General features: G+C 56.1%; 2 protein-coding genes across 10 annotated transcripts in view; one reads left to right on the top strand and one right to left on the bottom strand.

The window, feature by feature from the left end:
* Window positions 1–734: 734 nt before the first annotated feature.
* On the top strand, window positions 735–8078 carry SLC48A1 (solute carrier family 48 member 1). The gene is made up of 3 exons (XM_036296715.1): window positions 735–969; window positions 6229–6396; window positions 6904–8078. The coding sequence occupies exons 1-3, from the start codon at window positions 834–836 to the stop codon at window positions 7038–7040; spliced, it is 441 nt and encodes a 146-aa protein (XP_036152608.1). The 5' UTR covers window positions 735–833; the 3' UTR covers window positions 7041–8078.
* Window positions 8079–9079: 1001 nt separating this feature from the next.
* The window catches only part of HDAC7 (histone deacetylase 7), a 37725-nt gene continuing 30719 nt past the window's right edge, over window positions 9080–16085 (bottom strand). For 8 of the 9 annotated variants that reach the window (XM_036296712.1, XM_036296707.1, XM_036296709.1 and 5 more), the window contains 7 exons: window positions 15329–15448; window positions 14996–15093; window positions 13473–13591; window positions 12020–12153; window positions 11617–11701; window positions 10360–10498; window positions 9080–10207 (listed from right to left, as the gene is read on the bottom strand). In XM_036296712.1, the coding sequence (XP_036152605.1) occupies window positions 10162–10207; window positions 10360–10498; window positions 11617–11701; window positions 12020–12153; window positions 13473–13591; window positions 14996–15093; window positions 15329–15448 (741 nt within the window). In that variant the 3' untranslated portion in view covers window positions 9080–10161. Of the gene's footprint in view, window positions 10208–10359; window positions 10499–11616; window positions 11702–12019; window positions 12154–13472; window positions 13592–14995; window positions 15094–15328; window positions 15449–15790; window positions 15973–16085 lie in introns of those variants that run through there. The other variant, XR_004965687.1, reaches the window with a different exon arrangement.

Raw genomic sequence — 16085 nt, 5'->3', positions numbered from 1 at the left:
TACAGAACTAGAAGATTATAAATGTGTGCTATTTTAAGCCATTAAATTCGTGGTAATTTGCAGCGGAAAGAAATGAATACAAGAAATACTGGCTACTTATCCTGTGCAGATATGTGATGGGCCTCCCCAACTTGATTCTAAGTGCCCTGTGGGCTCTGTGTTAGGTCGGGTTTTCCCTTTCATCTGAGCTGAGGGTGGAGGTGATGTTTGGTGGGGATTGGGGGTCAGGGGGGAGAGGCTTGTGGAGATGAAAGGAAAGGGGAGCTGTGAGCCAGAGTTAGAAGGTGATGGTGGCAGGGATTCTCAAGCTTCAGTGTGAAGTACCGTCTGAAGAAAGTCTGGGAGGGGACCGGGCAGGGCGGAAGGAATCGTATTCACTGTGTACTTTCATGTTTCTTAATTGATGTTTTAATTTGTGATGAGACATTTAAATCTCAAATTTTAAAAGAGAAGGTGCCTCCTATCCAGAGATTGAACGTTTAAAGCAGCCACCGCAGCTGCTTCTATAAACATGCATTGCTAGGCCCCGCCAGCGCCCAAGTATCCGGATACGGCGGGTCTGAGACAAGCCCGGGGACTGCCCTGTGGACAGGCATCCGTCCCCTGACCGGCAGTCTCAGGACCTCAGGCGCCCAGCTCTGCGGGCCTGGGCTCCGGCATCGGCGGCCTCCGGCCAGGGAGGGCGCTGTGCCGGCGGCGGCGCGGGGAGGGGCCGGGGAGGGGGCGGGCCTGGGCGGGGCTCGCGGCGGCCGGCGGCTCAGGCTCCGGCTCCGGGCCCTGCACCTGTGACTCCCCCTGGCTGAGCTCGCCCTCGCGCCCGGCGCCCGCCGCCCATGGCCCCGTCTCGCAGGCAGCTCGGCCTCCGCGCCGCCTACTCCGGCCTCAGCTCCGTGGCCGGCTTCTCCATCTTCATCGTTTGGACGGTGGTCTACAGCCAGCCGTGGACGGCGGCGATGGGGGGACTCGCAGGTACCCCGGGGCTCGGGGGGCGTTGGGGCCGGGTTGTGGGGCGAGGGGAGGCGCTCTGCTCCCGAGGCTCCTCGCGGGTGACACCTCGCGGGGGAGCAGGGGGGGTGTTTACCCAAAACAGCCTTTCGCAGCGCGGGCCTCTCGCGGCCCAAGCATTCTCCGCGCCCTGGCGCTGCCCGGGCGCCGACGTCCTGCTGGGGTTGGCACCCGCCTGCCTGCCAGGCGCTGCCGCCTGGGGTGGCTCGCGGCCCCTCGCCCGCCCACTGCCCATGGCACCTCCTCCCTGCGCCCCGCGTCGCTCGCCGCCGCTTCCCAGGGCTGCCCCCGGGCTCAGGGTGAAGACCTCCAAACACACCTGTTCTGGGGGTCCCGCTGCTGCAGCGCCTCTTCCTTGGGGCTGGGTGAGGGCAGAGGCGGGTAAGTGGGAAGGAGGGCCGGGGGCTCCTGGGGAAGCCCGCCTGCCTCTTTCTGGTGTGGACCCCGCCCAGCGGAGGCCTTGGGGGGCACCTGGAGGAGCACTCGGGGATGCGAGGGAAACTGCACGTTCTGTTTCCGCCGCGGCGGTGTCTCTGGGCCACCCTAGTCCTGTGGCTCCTGCACCGGTATCTGCTCACCCGCCCTGGCCGCCCTTTCGGTGCCTCTAGGAGGGAAGCGGAGACCAGCGCTGGAGTGAGAACGTCAGCACCCTGGTGGGAGCCGGGTGCTCACCGGTCCTCCGTGCTCGCTGTGCACCTTTAGGGCATGCCGTTAACCTCTCTGTGTTGTAAAATTAGTGTGAAAGTGAAACATATTTTTTCTACTTGCTAACTTTTTTAATGCATTCTACGTGCCAGACACTGTTAAGCAATCTGCTTCCATTGTCTCGTTTAATCCTTATGTCAGTCCCGTGAAGTAGGCATTATTATTGTGCCTGCTTAAACTGAGGCTTGGAGTAAATGAATAGCTCGCCCGGGGTTATACAGCGACATGAAATAGTACGTGTGGGAAAAGACCTTTGGGGAAAAAAATACACGTAAGGATAATGCTTTTACAGATGATGTGCTTATTCCATTACTAAAACCCTCTGCCCAGAGAGACCGTAATGTCTGATGACGAATAACTAGATTTACTCATTGCCCCTGAGCTTACTGAGAGCCATCCCTGGGTAGAAAAGGAGCGGGAGGTGGAAGTTCTGCCTTATAAGAGGGCATACATAGCCACAGCCTGCGCAGCGCCAACCAGAGCACTGGGGATCACCAAGGAAGGGTGGTGGGTGCCTTGGCTGGGCTGCTCTCATGCCTGCCGGGATGCCCCCCCACCTGTGGCTTTCTGTTCTCCCTGGGGGCCGCCAGACTACCTCTGTTCACCTATCTCCAGACCCGGCTCCTCCCTCCGCCCCGGGACCCTCACCATCTACCCTGTTTCTCCTGGTTCTCTTGCAGTTTTTTCCCCCGTTTCTTGCCAGCCTTCTGCTTTCCCCTCAGAAAGGTGGTGTCTTCAGGCCAGGCGCTGTGGTTGGACTGATAAGACCTGAGATGGGGGCTGTTTGGGAGTGAGGAGGGAGGGCCACCCCTGGGATCAGAGCTGGGTGTGCTGGGAGTCTGGCCTGGTGTGGTGAGCCCAGGCTGTGTGACCTTGGGCCCATCAATGCCTTCTGGGCCTCAATTTCCTCATCTGTAAGGAGTGGGAGGAGATGCCAGTGAAGGAGATGATCTTAGAGACACCCTACCCACCCCCATCCTCCAACCCTCCCTTCCTACCCCTCTACCCACCCCCCACACGATTTTCAGGCCTGTAATGTTGCAATTTGTGTCCTCTCATTCATCTCACAGCTGCCTTTTGGAGAGCCATGAACTAGCCAGTGATGGCGAACCTATGACATGCGTGTCAGAGGTGACACGCAAACTCATTCTTTTGGTTGATTTTTCTTTGTTAAATGGCATTTAAATATATAAAATAAATATCAAAAATATAAGTCTTCGTTTTACTATGGTTGCAAATATCAAAAGATTTCTGTATGTGACACGGCACCAGAGTTAAGTTAGGGTTTTTCAAAATGCTGACACGCCGAGCTCAAAAGGTTCGCCATCACTGAACTAGGCCCTCTAGCTTATGCTCCAGGGAGTCCTGGGGCTTCCCTCTGACCCCAACTCTGCCCTCTCTCCGTCCCTGCAGGCTTCCCTCTGAGGCAGGCCAGCTGTGGAGTTGGGCACCAGGGCAGCGATCAGCGGGCGCAGGGTCCTGGTGCCTCCCTGACAGTCTGGCCTCGGACGTCCAGGAGGTGGCCATGGAAGAGCCATAGCTGCCTGGCGGTGGTGTGGTGGGGCGAGGGAGGGCTTGCCTGGCCAGGCTGCCCACGTGCCCCCTCCACCCTGAGTAGGTTCTGAGAGTCTGTAGCCAGTCAGACTTCTTCCTCTTTTGGGGGTGATGCATCAGCGAATTTACTGACTTGTGAGCACCCCACTTCTGACTTGGCGTTTTCTAGCTCAGAAACTGCCGAGTCACCAGAGGGCAGCCCTAGTGTGTTCCTTCTTCCTGGGTAGCGGGCAGTGGCCAGTGGGGTGCTGGCTTCTGGGACAGGGTGAGCCTGGGGCCCCTGGGGCCAGCGGGAAGAGCGTTCATGGGTGGAGACCCGCTCTCTCCCATCCTGGTGGTGCCGGGAAGAAGCTTAGAGGAAAGGCAGTTGCAGAAGAAAGCTTTGCTGTGGGAACCCTGGGGAAACACGCACACTCTTACTCTCCATCTAGCAGACAAGGAAAGAGGAAAAGAATAGAAAAGTTGTCCCAGGAGTCCAAACGGCTCTGTGTTCTTCCCAGGGGAGTTGTGAGTGAGAGGAGCTCTGGGCCTTGCTTTTCCCTGAGAGAAGCAGGGTCTCTGTTCCTGGAAGCAGGTTGGGTGGAGTGAGGGGTGAGGTCTGGCATGGACATGTGTGTGTGTGGGCCTGGGGACCTGTCCGTTCTGCCTGGATTGTGCAGACCAGGCTCCTGGAGCCTACAGTGTCCTAGGGAAGGGAGCAGGGCTGAGGGACAGTTGCCTCCTGCTCCTTCACTGCGCACCTTTGGGTGGAGTTGGTGAGGGAGGCCCTTCTTCCACAGAGAGTGGTGAGAGCTGGGGTAGGTGAGACCGAGCCTGCTTCTAGGCTTGGCTGGTGTTTGGAGGTGAGCCCCGTGTGCAGGGGAAGGGGGAGGTGGGGAAGGTTGTCCCTGCTAATTAACAAAGACCTGTGACCTGGAACACCCAAGGTAGCCATCTGCCTTTTCCTCCTGCTCAGCCCCTTTTGGCACATGGGTATATGTGGGGGTGGGTGTTTTGGGGGCTAAGAGATGGCATTTCCATAGGCCTGTATTTCAGCATCTCCTAACTCAGAAATTGCTGAGTCACAGAGGCATGGCTCTGACCTTATTTTTCTCCTGAGCTAGCTTCCAGAATCTTTGAGTGGCAGAGGATCTGAGAGCTCAGCTACCCCAGCCACTCCATGGCATGTTAAAGAGACAGAGGGCAACGGGGCTGGCCCAGACTGGTGTCATTCTGACTGTTCCTCAAATGCACTCAGTGACAACAAGCCTCTTTCTTGGACCCTTTAAGAAGCCATTGGCTCTCCAAATGAACACCTAGGATGCATGTGAGAAGATAGGGAAAGACTCTGGGAAGGGTGGCTGGCACACAACCCAGATCACGTAGGATGTGAGCTGAAGCCGTGGGGTTGCTACTCTGTCCACCCCTGGCCTGCTCCTACTTCCTGCCTCGGCCATGGAGAGATGCTTGCTCGAGCTCATCCCGATCTCAGAGGTGGAGGGACCTATATTCCAGGCCCCACAGTCCTCTTGGATGGTTGGGGTGGGCAGGGGCAGAGCTGGGAGAGTGTGGGTGAAACAGGGCGGGAGGGGAAGCTGCAGCGTTGGCAGGGCTGCACCTCACTAGTGTGGAACTCGAGTCTGCAAGTTTCCATGCTGGCGGGACCTTTGGGCTTATCCATCTTTAGATATGAAACACTAAGGCTCTGAGAGGTCATGAGGGAGTGCCATGGAGTATGGCCCCAGGCGTCCTGGCTGGCAGTCTCATGGTTTTCATCCCTTACCAGGCTGCCTAAATTGTGACAACTTCTGGGCTGGTGACCAGAGCATAGCTCTGTGATGATGCTCCCCTCTGCCTTGTTTTCCCTAACTTAAAAAACATTTTTATGAAATATTTTGGGCAACTGAAAAAGGGTGGATAATTTAATAAACACTCTTACACTTACCACCCAGCCTAAGAATTAAAGTATCATAGATTCAGTCAAAGCATTCTTCCCACCCCCACCTCCTTATCAACTTCCTTTTCTTCTCTTTCTCGCCACAGATAGCCACTTTCCCCAACCACATGTCCATCCTTCCTGTGCATGTGTGCACAGGTCTCCTGACGCCTAGGACCCCCGGCCTGTGTGGCCCCACCTGCCAGGCTTGCAGCTGGCTCTGCCTCTCTCCTCATTCCTTGCAGCGACCCTGCAGCCCTGCTCCGGACCCTTGCCAAGGGAATTGATATTTGTTCCACTCTTTAGGCTGTGCGGCAGGCACGGCCTGGCACAGAGGGCACTCGTATTGGCTGAGCAGCAGCTGGCATTGTCGGGGAAATGCCCAGCCTGGCCCAGAGGGTGGACCCAGGAAAGGCTGAGGGCATCAGGCCTGCCCTTTGCAGCAGACTGGAGGGAGTGACGGGGAATATGGCCATGAGCAAGGTCTTGAGAGCCCTCGGGCTGGGTGGAAGAACATCAGGGTGGGAGGACCACTTCCCACACCTGTGGCCCCCAGGCTGGGCCTCTTTACACTCTTAAAAAAGTAGTGAAACCCCAAGAAAATTTTATGTGGGTTATATCTATATGTGCCATATTAGAAATGATAACTGAGAACATTTGTAAGCATTTAAAATATTAAAAATCACATTGCATTAACACAAGTAATATGTGTGTAAGGAAACAGTCATGTTTTCCAAAACAAAAAAAATTAGAATGGCATTGGTTTTATATTTTTGCCGATCTCGACTGTGTGACTGAAGAGAGATTCCCTTATCTGCTCTTGCAATCCGGCCCCCGTGATATCACAGGCCCTATGGCCTCTAAAAACTCCATTCCAGAGTCATGAGACTGTAAAGACCAACACTCTCTGTATTTCAGCATTTCTTAACCCAGAAATAGGTCTGGCCTAGGGGTCCTACCAGTCCCTGGAGGACCCGGGGTCACTGGCTGGAGGCTGGGAGGAGAGGGTGATGGCAGTGTCTGTCCCACTGACCAAGTCTGTCCCACAGGTGTGCTGGCACTATGGGTCCTGGTGACGCACATAATGTACATGCAGGATTACTGGAGGACCTGGCTCAAGGGGCTGCGTGGCTTCTTCTTCGTGGGCGTCCTCTTCTCAGCTGTCTCCATTGCCACCTTCTGCAACTTCCTTGTGCTGGCCATCACCCGACACCAGAGTGAGGGCCAGTGCTGGGGGGGGCGGGGCGGGATGGACGGGGACTGGGGGGTGGCGCTTACATCCAAGGGACTGGCCAGAGCACTTAACCTCCTGTGTCTCAGTTTTCTCACTGTTAGAGTGGGTTGAATGAGAGTAGCCATACCCTGGGGTTGGAAGGGTTCAGTGAAATGTGTGGGAAGTGCTGAGCACATGTAGTAGGATGGCAGTGCCCCCTGGTGGCTGCAACCAGCAAGAAGCCAAAGGCCCTTGTCCCTGACCCTAGGGAATCTGATGTTCAGGCAGGTTCAAGCGGGTTGGAAGTGGCTGAGGGTAAAAGTGACAAAAGCAAAAGATGCCACACCTGTGAATGGCCAGCCTTGACCTTCCCTCATCCCACTGCCTGCAAGCCCTGAAGGCTGGTTCAGCCTCTATTGGAGGTTGGAAAGGGCAGCCCCAGCCTTGTGGGATGGGGGCTGGGAAAGAGGGCAAGGCCCTCTAGAGTCAGTCGGGCTCCTCTCCCTTGCAGGCCTCAAAGACCCCAACAGCTACTACCTGTCCTGCGTTTGGAGCTTCATTGCCTTCAAGTGGGCCTTCCTGCTCAGCCTCTACGCCCACCGCTACCGGGCTGACTTTGCCGACATCAGCATCCTCAGCGATTTCTGACCCAGGGGGTGAGATCTCTGCACCCTGGGGTCCTCAGGACCTGGACTCAGCTTCTGAGACATCAGGTGGGACTGTCCCACCCCTGGGGTACCCCAGCACCGTGGCAGGAAAAACAGGAAGACTTTGGTCTCCCAGGACACTGTCCCCGTCCACTTTGGGGGAGACCTGGGGGTGGTGGAAAGGGGTCCTGCTCTGTTGCTCCTCATTAGCCTGGCTGGACGGAAGCTTTTCAAATAGATCTATTTTCTTAGCGCTCAGTGAGGAAGTTTTGTAAGGGCCAAGGCAACAGTTGAGGGGCAAAGAGGCCTTGACCCATGCCTGGGGGCAGGTGATCTGGTCCCTGCTGCCCCAGGGACTTTCCCTCAGACCAGGGTGGAAACCTGGGAAGGGAAGGTCAAGTAAGGGGTCTCCAGTAGAGACCTCACCCCAAACCCCAGCATCCCATCCTGTTGTTCCCCCAAGGTCTTAGGCAGAGAGTTCAGTGTCCCTGTCCCACCCTGAGCTGGCCTCCCGAGTGTGCTGGTCAGTCATCTCCGTCACCACCCAAGTCCTCCCTCTTACACGCACCACACACCTCAGAGCAGGACTCCCCAAATGAGGCCAGACTAAGGATCTTGGGGAAGGTGCTCCTGCCCCCAGAAGGGCTTGAGTAGGGGGCAGCATGGTGCAGGCCAGAAGGACCCCAGATCTGTGCCTACACACCTGCAGCCCTGCATTTCCACTCGGCCTTCTCACACCTGCCCTGGTTACACCCAGAACACCCCCTGCTATGAGATGCCTCCCCCCCCCCCCCCCCCCGCAACTCCTGCCCCTCACCTAGAGCTTATATCTTTTACCTCCCTCTTGAAGGATAAACCTGCTCTCTGCCCATACACTGGCCCAAGGGCTCCCCTGACTCGGGAGGGAAGAGGCTACTGATATGTGTGTCTTTTTATGTTAGGTTGCCATTTTGCACGTCTACCCCTTTCCCACCTCAGCTCTTTGCCTTATCTGTGTTACTGTCACTTAAGCAGAAATACAGCGACTGTTTGTATCAGACAGCCTCTGGTTGTTTCTTGGGGGGATTGTGAGAGCAGTGGGTGGGAGGGCTGGTGGTGCTGGGTCTCTAGTTGTCTTGTAAAGCCATTTCCTTAGCTCACAATGTGCCCTGGTAGGCAGGAGAGGGGTTGGTGTCTCAGGGGCTGGAGACCCTCTCCCTCTGGTCCCCTTGGCATGGGGGAAGCCACCGGCTTGACTCTCCTCCTCTGGCTCTCAGCACACCCTGGCCGGGGTGAGGATGCCCATGGACACAGCCTCAGCCAGGACAGATGGGGTTTAGTGTCTGTCACCCAAGAGGCAGGACAGATGGGAAGGGGATAGATCCTCTTCCCTTCATACTCTCCCCGGCTGTGAGGGCTTCTGGCCAGGTCTGAGGTCATGAGGCTCTACTCCCGTAGGCTGGACAAGCCTGGCCCACTCAGAGCCATAGAGACAGGCGCTGGCAGCCCTGGCACCATCATCTTGGCATGCACTGAGCTTGTCCAGGCCTGTGGCCTCACCTCTTCTCTCTTTGAGGCTCAGTATACGCTTAAGAAGTCATGGTGCATTAGCGCAGGAACCATAAACATTGTCTATTTCTGGAGCCTTTAACTGGTAAACAGAGGCCCCTAGAGGTGACATGACACAACTGACCTCCAAGCTGGGACTGGAACCAGGTAAGTCTGATTCACGACTCTTCGGGGATGCCTTAGTGAGCAGGTTCTGAGCAGCTATATACCTGCCCCCCGGCCCCCCCCCCCCCCACTCCACCCCACAGTGGGCCCTCTGTCTATGGACTCAGCCCAAAGCTGCCACCTCCTTATTACCCCAGGTGGGGCAGGCAGGGGCAGCTAGAGTGTTCAGAATGGATTCTTCCTGCAGGGCAGCTCCACAAGGGGCAAGGAGCTGGGGGCGGGGGGGGGGGGGGGGGGGCTGGTCCCTTCTTCTCCACAGTGAACAGACGCACGCTGTGCTGTGGAGCTGTGTGCCCCCTGCACACCCCATCCCCTGTCATGTGCACCTTTAAAGCAAATAAAACATTTATTGTTCAGATTTTTTTCCATTTTTTTCTCTTTTTTACAAAAACATGCATACATACACAGGGTATGGTTGTCCTAGGGAAGACATGTACGCACACGCACACACGCACACACACACTCTCGCGCATATTCGCACACACATACTATCCTTCTTGGCCCCAGAAGCCTTGACTTTGCCAGTCTGCCTCCCCTCCCCCATGTCTTGCATCTACTCTCCTACCCCCTTCCCCCTCAGCCAAGCTAGTCCTATGTGAGGCAGGAGTTGGAGCTGGGGTGGGAGACACCCCAGAAAGAGAACACTCCTGGAGGGGGCAGTGACCGAGGGATCCCTGGGGGTCACACTGTGCTTCTGAGGGGAGATGAGGGTTTGGCACCATTGGATCAGGAAGCACGGAACTCCAAGAGCACCCATCTCCTCCACCAGGGCACTGAGATGGTCGGCACCAGAGGGGGCCTAACGATGACTGTTCTCAAGGGAGCTTTGTCTCACTGCCCGGTGGTGGTGCGGGGTTGGGGTGGCTTCCATAGTCATTTGAGTAAACAGGCAAGAGGAGGGACTCCCCCTGCACTCAGGGATATAGGACCCCTTGGCTCCTCCTATCTCCCTCCCCCCCACTCCAGCCCTCAGAGCCTAGGAAGGGCTACCCTGGCTGAGGCCAAGTTCACATTTCTGTGTGGAGCCTGGGGCTGTGTGCAAAGTCCAGGGTCTACAGCGCCAAGAATAGTGGTTATGGGTGGGCCTGACTGAGCCAGTCCTCCGTGCAGTCCTGAGGAATGGGGGCCCAGTAGGGCCTGGACCCCACATGGGCAGACTCTGTTTTTAGGAGAGCCCTACAGGGGGTTGGCCAGCTGCCCTGCCTGCCTCCTCAGGGTCCTCTTTGGTCCCTATCCTAGACCCAGGGGCCTTTGCAGTCTCCTTGGAGTGACTGTCAAGGGACTGTTCTCTGGCCACAATTACCTGCCCAGAGGACCTCTGAAAACCCCAGGAGCAGGTACTATTGCCAGAGGTAAGAAGAGAACCAGGTCGGAAGGGCAGGATGGGCCAGCAGAACCATTCCAAAGCCTTAGAGATTCATAGGTTCTTCCTCCTCCACCAGCTGCTCTGAGGGCCTGGGGGAGGATAAGCATGGGGTTGCTGGGGGGCCAGGGGCTGCAGAGAGGGCCTCAGCCCACCTTCCCAAGAAGGCTGGGCTGGAATCTGGGATCCTTAGGTTGGAAGGGCTCAAGGGGTGGCGAGGCTGCCGGCCGGGGGTCGGTATTACCTCTCTTCAGCCAGGATGCCAACGGAGAGGGATGCCAGTGCAGTCACTGCCTCCACTTCTTCTGCATCAGCTCCTGGCACCCTGGGCACCCAAGATTCTGGACAGGAGGCCAGGCGCTGCATGCAGCCCCAGTATTTACCTGGGACAAGAAGCCGAGTCAGAGAGGGTTGGGGAGAACAAGTCCTCCAGCCTGCCTCCCCACACATCCTAGACCGGTACGGAGACCGAACACCTCAGGCCAGGGTCCAAGAGTAGCGGCCGTATCCTCAATCTGGGGTCAGTTCTCTCACCTGCCTCTACCTCAAGACACAACCTTCCTCGACTTGGCCCCCACAGCCTGACAAAGTGAGCAGAGCATTCAGCATGGCTATGAGGTGGCCTCATAGGTGCCCAAGCCATTCTCCCCCGCCTTTGGCTGAAAGGTCGCCTCTAGCCTATTCCCACAGGTGCATGGTTCCTAACGGCATCAGCCCCAGGCAATGGTCAGCCCAGAACACAGGACAGGAGCAGGTGGTCAGTCCAGCAATGGTCAGCCCAGGACCCAGCACGGGGAGAGCTGACTGTCATCACGGGGTGGCCACCGGCTAGCCACTCACCCGCCCTGGGCTCCCACATGGACATGCCCACCCTGCCTCCCCTTGTGAAAAGTCAGGTCCAGGGAACACGCCCAGAGCGAGGACTCTGTACAAAGTTCCTGCAACACCTTTATGTTCCCTACATGCCCTTACTGAGCCCAGATGCAAGGAAACCTAATTTATCCCTTTTTTGTATCCCTTGCGTAGATCATGGGTATTTACACAAAATGCTCCACAGGTACCGAGTTGAAATGGAAATTTTAAAGTGCTTTCCAAATGTGGGATTATCTTAAGACCCAGCCCCCAAAACGGGCAGAGCAACCGAGGCCCTTGTGGCCAGGACTGAAGGTGAGGTGTGAACCAGCACTGTTTACTAACGAGCCTGAGTGTAGCTGTTCACTGGCCCTGGCCTGGGGCTGTGACTGGAGATCGGAGCTCAGTCCTGCCTTGAGGAGGCAGGCCACTGTCTGGTGGTCCCTGCGGGGCCCATGTGGAGGCTCTGAGGGTATCCACACTTGGGGTGGCTGCCCCACCATCCGGGTGAGGTAACTGATAGGAAGCCTATTCCTGACCAGCCCCAAGGTTCCTAGCTGGCTGGCAGTGGAAGCTCTGGTGACTGGGAACAGCACCCCTGAGGTTCTCCCCAGTCTAGGGTCAGTCAGTGTTCTCCCTCTACACTCACTGTGCACCCGGATCACAGCTTCCAGAGAACGGATGGCGTTGAGGTTGGGTTTCTGTTTCCAGCCTTTTTCTGCGAGGGGATCCACCTACGGAAGAAAACAGTACATCAACCACCAGTCTTGGGGACCCATAGCCCAGGTCTCTCCCACACCAAGGGCCCTGGCTTTCTGGTTTCTGGGCACAGATAGGCATGTGCCTCTGGCTCCGCCTAGGGCAGGAGGTTCTGGCTCCAGACCTTACCTGGGGAAGAGGCATCCGCTCTGTCCCTCTTATTCCAGGCCTGGCCATCCCCGCCCTATCTGTGGGCCCTCAGGGATGCACCCCATTTGTCTGCTCTTTGGGGGCTGTCCTGCGCGAGTGCTGGGCTCCTGTTCCCAGAGGCATGGATGAGGGGAGCAGCTCACCTTGTTGCCCAGAAGAGCAGCCACACAGGCCTCAGAGGCGTCACAGATGGCTGTGAGGTCGTGGCCGCCCTCCAAGGCCAGCACCACTGCACCTCCAGCCAAGCTCATCAGCTGCTGCGTCATGTACCCAAAACCTAGATATTTGAGGAAAGGGGAGGGAAGGGAGGGAGAGGGGTGGAGGAGAGGTGGACCCTCTCCACGTATTATATCCCTGCTTGCTTCTTCCCTTATATGTAACTAGAGGCCGGTGAACATTTGTGTACTAGGGGGGCAGAAGAGGGCCCCTCAGCCTAGACTGCACAAGCGGACATCCCCTAAAGGGTCCTTAGTGCTGCCTTGGAGGCTACAGAGGCTCCCAACGCCGCCTCTGCGCTCGCCAGCTGTGAGCCCAGCTTCTGGCTGAGCAGCACTCCCCCTGGGGAAGCACACTGACCACCAGGGGTCAGCTCCTGCATTGAGCATCTGCCCCCTGGTGGTTAGTGTGCACCACAGCGACTGGTCGATCCATAGTTTGGTCGATTTGCATATTAGGGTTTTATTATATAGGACTAGAGCCCTGGCGCACGGATTCGTGCACTGGTGGGGTCCCTCGGCCTGGCCTGCGCCCTCTTGCAATCTGGGACCCCTTGGGGGATGTTGGACTGCCAGCTTCAGCCCAATCCCCACAGGCCAGGCTGAGGGACCCCACTGGTACACGAATCCATGCACTGGGCCTCTAGTACGCATATAAGATCTTTGGTTAATCTCTTCCCGCCCTCCCCACTTCCCTCTTCCCTCTGAGACTCATCAGTCCGTTCCATGTCTCCATGCCTGTGCATTGAGCATCTGCCCCCTGGTGGTCAGTGCACGTCATAGTTACAGGTCGAACAGTCATTTAGGCTTTTATATATATAGATGATACAGATGCAAAATTCTACCATCCCAAGCGCTTTCACATGGAGTCCCATGTGAAACCTATGAGTATGCCTCACTCAGGGCTCAGAAGTTAAGGTCCTTGCACAAGGGTTCACAGCTAGTAAACAGCAGGGCTAGGACTTGAACTGGGGACATCGACTCCAGCGACATCTTTTTCAATGAGTCTCACCATCTTTTCTTTCTGTCCTGCAGGCCCTGTGGCCCAGCAGGCTGAGCGGGCTCCCTCGATTCTGAGAACACTGCTCCTCCTATCCTCCCTCCAAAGAAGCTGCAAGCCCATCCTGGGAATGACACACTTAGGGCAGGGGAAGTCCTATGGCTGAGCTTCCTGTGTCCCCAGGGTGTGACTTAGTCAAGCTTTCCATGGTGAATGGAGCTGGTCGTGAGAAAGGGCCCTGGGCTATGCTAGGCTAGAAGAATCCAGGGAATCCCAGGGCCAGCTGCCGTACCTCAGTCCCCACACTCACAGTCCTGGCCCGACACAGCCGCCTTCCCCTCCCAGTCTAGCCCTCATTCCCCTAGGTTGGGCCCTCCTTACATTTTGCGGAAACATGGTAGCCACCCAGGGGGGCTGGGTGACCCTCGGCAGCATCAAACCCAGCCGACACCAAGACCAGGTCCGGAGAGAACTCTCTGGCAATGGGCATCACGACTATCCTGTGAGGGTGCGAGAAGGAGGGCTCACCACACTGTAGCCTTCTGGGCAGAGGCCAAGGGCCCCCACTGGTGCCAGCCCTCTCTACCACCTTTACTGTGGGGCACCCTGCTGTTAGGACTCCAAGATACCCAATCTCCCAGAAGGATTAATGGATCCCTCTGACTTCCTTATTTTTTTAAAATCCTCACCTGAGGATATTTTTCCCATTCATTCTTAAGAGAGTGGGAGGGAGAGAGAGGGAGAAAGAAACATCAACATGAGAGACACATCAATTGGTGGTCTCCTGCCCACTTGAGCCCCAACAGGGGGCGAGGTCAAACCTGCAACTAAGTTATGTGCCATTGACCAAGAATCAAACCTGCAACCCTTTGGTCAATGGGCCAACACTCTAACCACTGAGCCAAACCGGCCAGGGCCCCTCTCACTTCTTTGACCTTAGCTTTTGCACAGGGATGTGCCATTACCCTGACATAGCCTAAGGGCTCAGCCACCAAGTGTGCTCAACTGGAACAAGGCAGGAAGGAGCCAATGGGGTACCAGAGGGGATGAAAGAAGAGTGTGTGTGTGTGGCTATAGAGTGCAGTGGTCAGAGCCACAAGAAAGGTACAGGTCACTAAGCCTCAGGGACTAGAAATACTCGGTACTTAGTTGCCACCACACCTTGCCACTCACCACCTAAGAGCTGACTAGGGTGACTAGACTCTGAGATCCTGGGCTACCCAGATGTACTCTCTCCTCCTCAGCCCCTGCCAACCCCCACAGCTGCCTCCCTCCAACCCTGACCCACCTCTAGGGTCCATTTTGGTGTCTTTCAAAGCCCTGGGCTATGGGCAGGGCTTTTACAGAATTAGCTCTCATGGAAAATATCTCCAGGAAAGTATTTGGAGACCTACTTCCAGATTTCCTTTTCCCAAATGGAGTGGTAGAGCCCCAGAAAGAAATATATAAAGGCTCTTGAACAAGAGCCCAAAGCTGCTCTTCTAGAATGGCTTTTCCTAAGCAGTTCCCCCAGTATGGACATCATCTTTCTCTGCAATTTAAATTTCTCACCTTCTGCACAAAGCCCACCTCCTCCAGGCAGCTTTCTTGGACTGAATGTCTGCTCTGCTCACTCCACCTGCCTGTCTACCAGCACTCAGTTCAACATTGGCTCTTGGTAACAAGTGCCTTTACAAAGTACCCTTTGACTATTTCATTCTATTTCCTGTCTTTGCACTGGAACTGGAGGCTACTAGAGGCCAGTATAACAGTGCTGTTGCTTTTGTTTGCCTCGGGCTGGCTTATAATGTCTGGTGATTGAATGAGGACAGGCTGACAAACCAACGGATTGCCTCCAACCTGGTGCTGCTGGGAAAAAGGGCAGGAAAGGGTGGCCTTGATGGGCTAGGCCTCAGAGCACTTACCTGAAAGCAGCCAGGTACTCAGGATCCCCCATTGGGGGATCCAGACCTCCGGCCCAGGCCACGTTAACGTTGAAGCCCTCACCGCTGCCAGCTCCCACCTGGAAAACAGGACGCAAGAGAGACATGAGGAGAGCAGAGTCCCAGGAGAGGAATGCCAGGATGTTAGCTCTGCAAGACCAGCTCATATACCCTCTTCACTTTCAGATGGAGAAACAGGATCAGAGAGGCTAAACAATCTATTCGGGATCACACAGCTACTTGTAACAGAGGCAGAGTAAGGGTCACGAGAGAGAGTCAATGGGGCTGGAAGAGGTAGACCCGACACGTGGTTACCTCCTCCACAGCCCCGCTGCCCGGGAAGAAGTTGCCATCGTCATGGCGATGCAGGGAGATGTAGAGCACACTGGGGTCCTCGTAGAAGGTGTGCTGGGTGCCATTGCCATGATGAACATCCTGTGGGAGATGGGCAGTGGATCAGAGAGATGGAGGCGGGAGCAGGTTGGAAGGGTTCTGAGGTTAGTGACCAGTCTGAGGGTCAGGACCCTAGACGGGGTGAGGAAACTGGAGTTCCTAGAGCAAAACTATTGAGTGGCCCCAAGTAATCCATGGGCCCTCTCTGAGCCTCAGTCTCTGCATACATGCAGAGATGTGTATATAACATGCTGAATGGGGGTGTTTATGAGACCCTGAAGGGGAGGAAGCATGCCAAGGGCAGACCTGACCGTGAGGGAGTGTGTGGGAGTGGATTAGTGGAGGAGAGGGACGAGTCCAGGATGATATATCAGAAAATCTCACTATTGTGTCTTGTCCAAGGTCATGGAATGATGCAGGTGATGAGAAACAAGCTCAAGGACAGAGGGGCAGGTACGTGAGGCCCACCGCCATCCATCCTAGGGAAAGCTGTGGCTCTGCAGTCGGTAGCTCACAGGACCATGCATGGGTGCACGTGTGGAAAACTCCTCTACTGTCCTCAGCTTCTGTACAGGCATGTCCCAATCACAGGTGTCAATGCAGAGTGGGGCAGCTTATACTTAGATGCACGTACACTAGCACTAACCAACGGGTTTCAAATCCGGCTCAGGACAGACTA

This window comes from Myotis myotis, unplaced genomic scaffold (genome assembly GCF_014108235.1).
Source record: "Myotis myotis isolate mMyoMyo1 unplaced genomic scaffold, mMyoMyo1.p scaffold_m19_p_3, whole genome shotgun sequence".
Taxonomy (NCBI): domain Eukaryota; kingdom Metazoa; phylum Chordata; class Mammalia; order Chiroptera; family Vespertilionidae; genus Myotis; species Myotis myotis.
The sequence above is the reverse complement of the archived record's forward strand: the minus strand, read 5'-3'. Positions and strand labels throughout refer to the sequence as shown.

What these genes read in the sequence shown, in the direction of transcription:
- SLC48A1 (XM_036296715.1), top strand. Translation starts at nt 834, where the DNA reads ATGGCCCCGTCTCGCAGGCAGCTCGGCCTCCGCGCCGCCTACTCCGGC. An exon ending in GGCGATGGGGGGACTCGCAG is followed by an intron (nt 970 to 6,228) that starts GTACCCCGGGGC and finishes TCTGTCCCACAG; the next exon opens with GTGTGCTGGCACTATGGGTC. An exon ending in GGCCATCACCCGACACCAGA is followed by an intron (nt 6,397 to 6,903) that starts GTGAGGGCCAGT and finishes TCTCCCTTGCAG; the next exon opens with GCCTCAAAGACCCCAACAGC.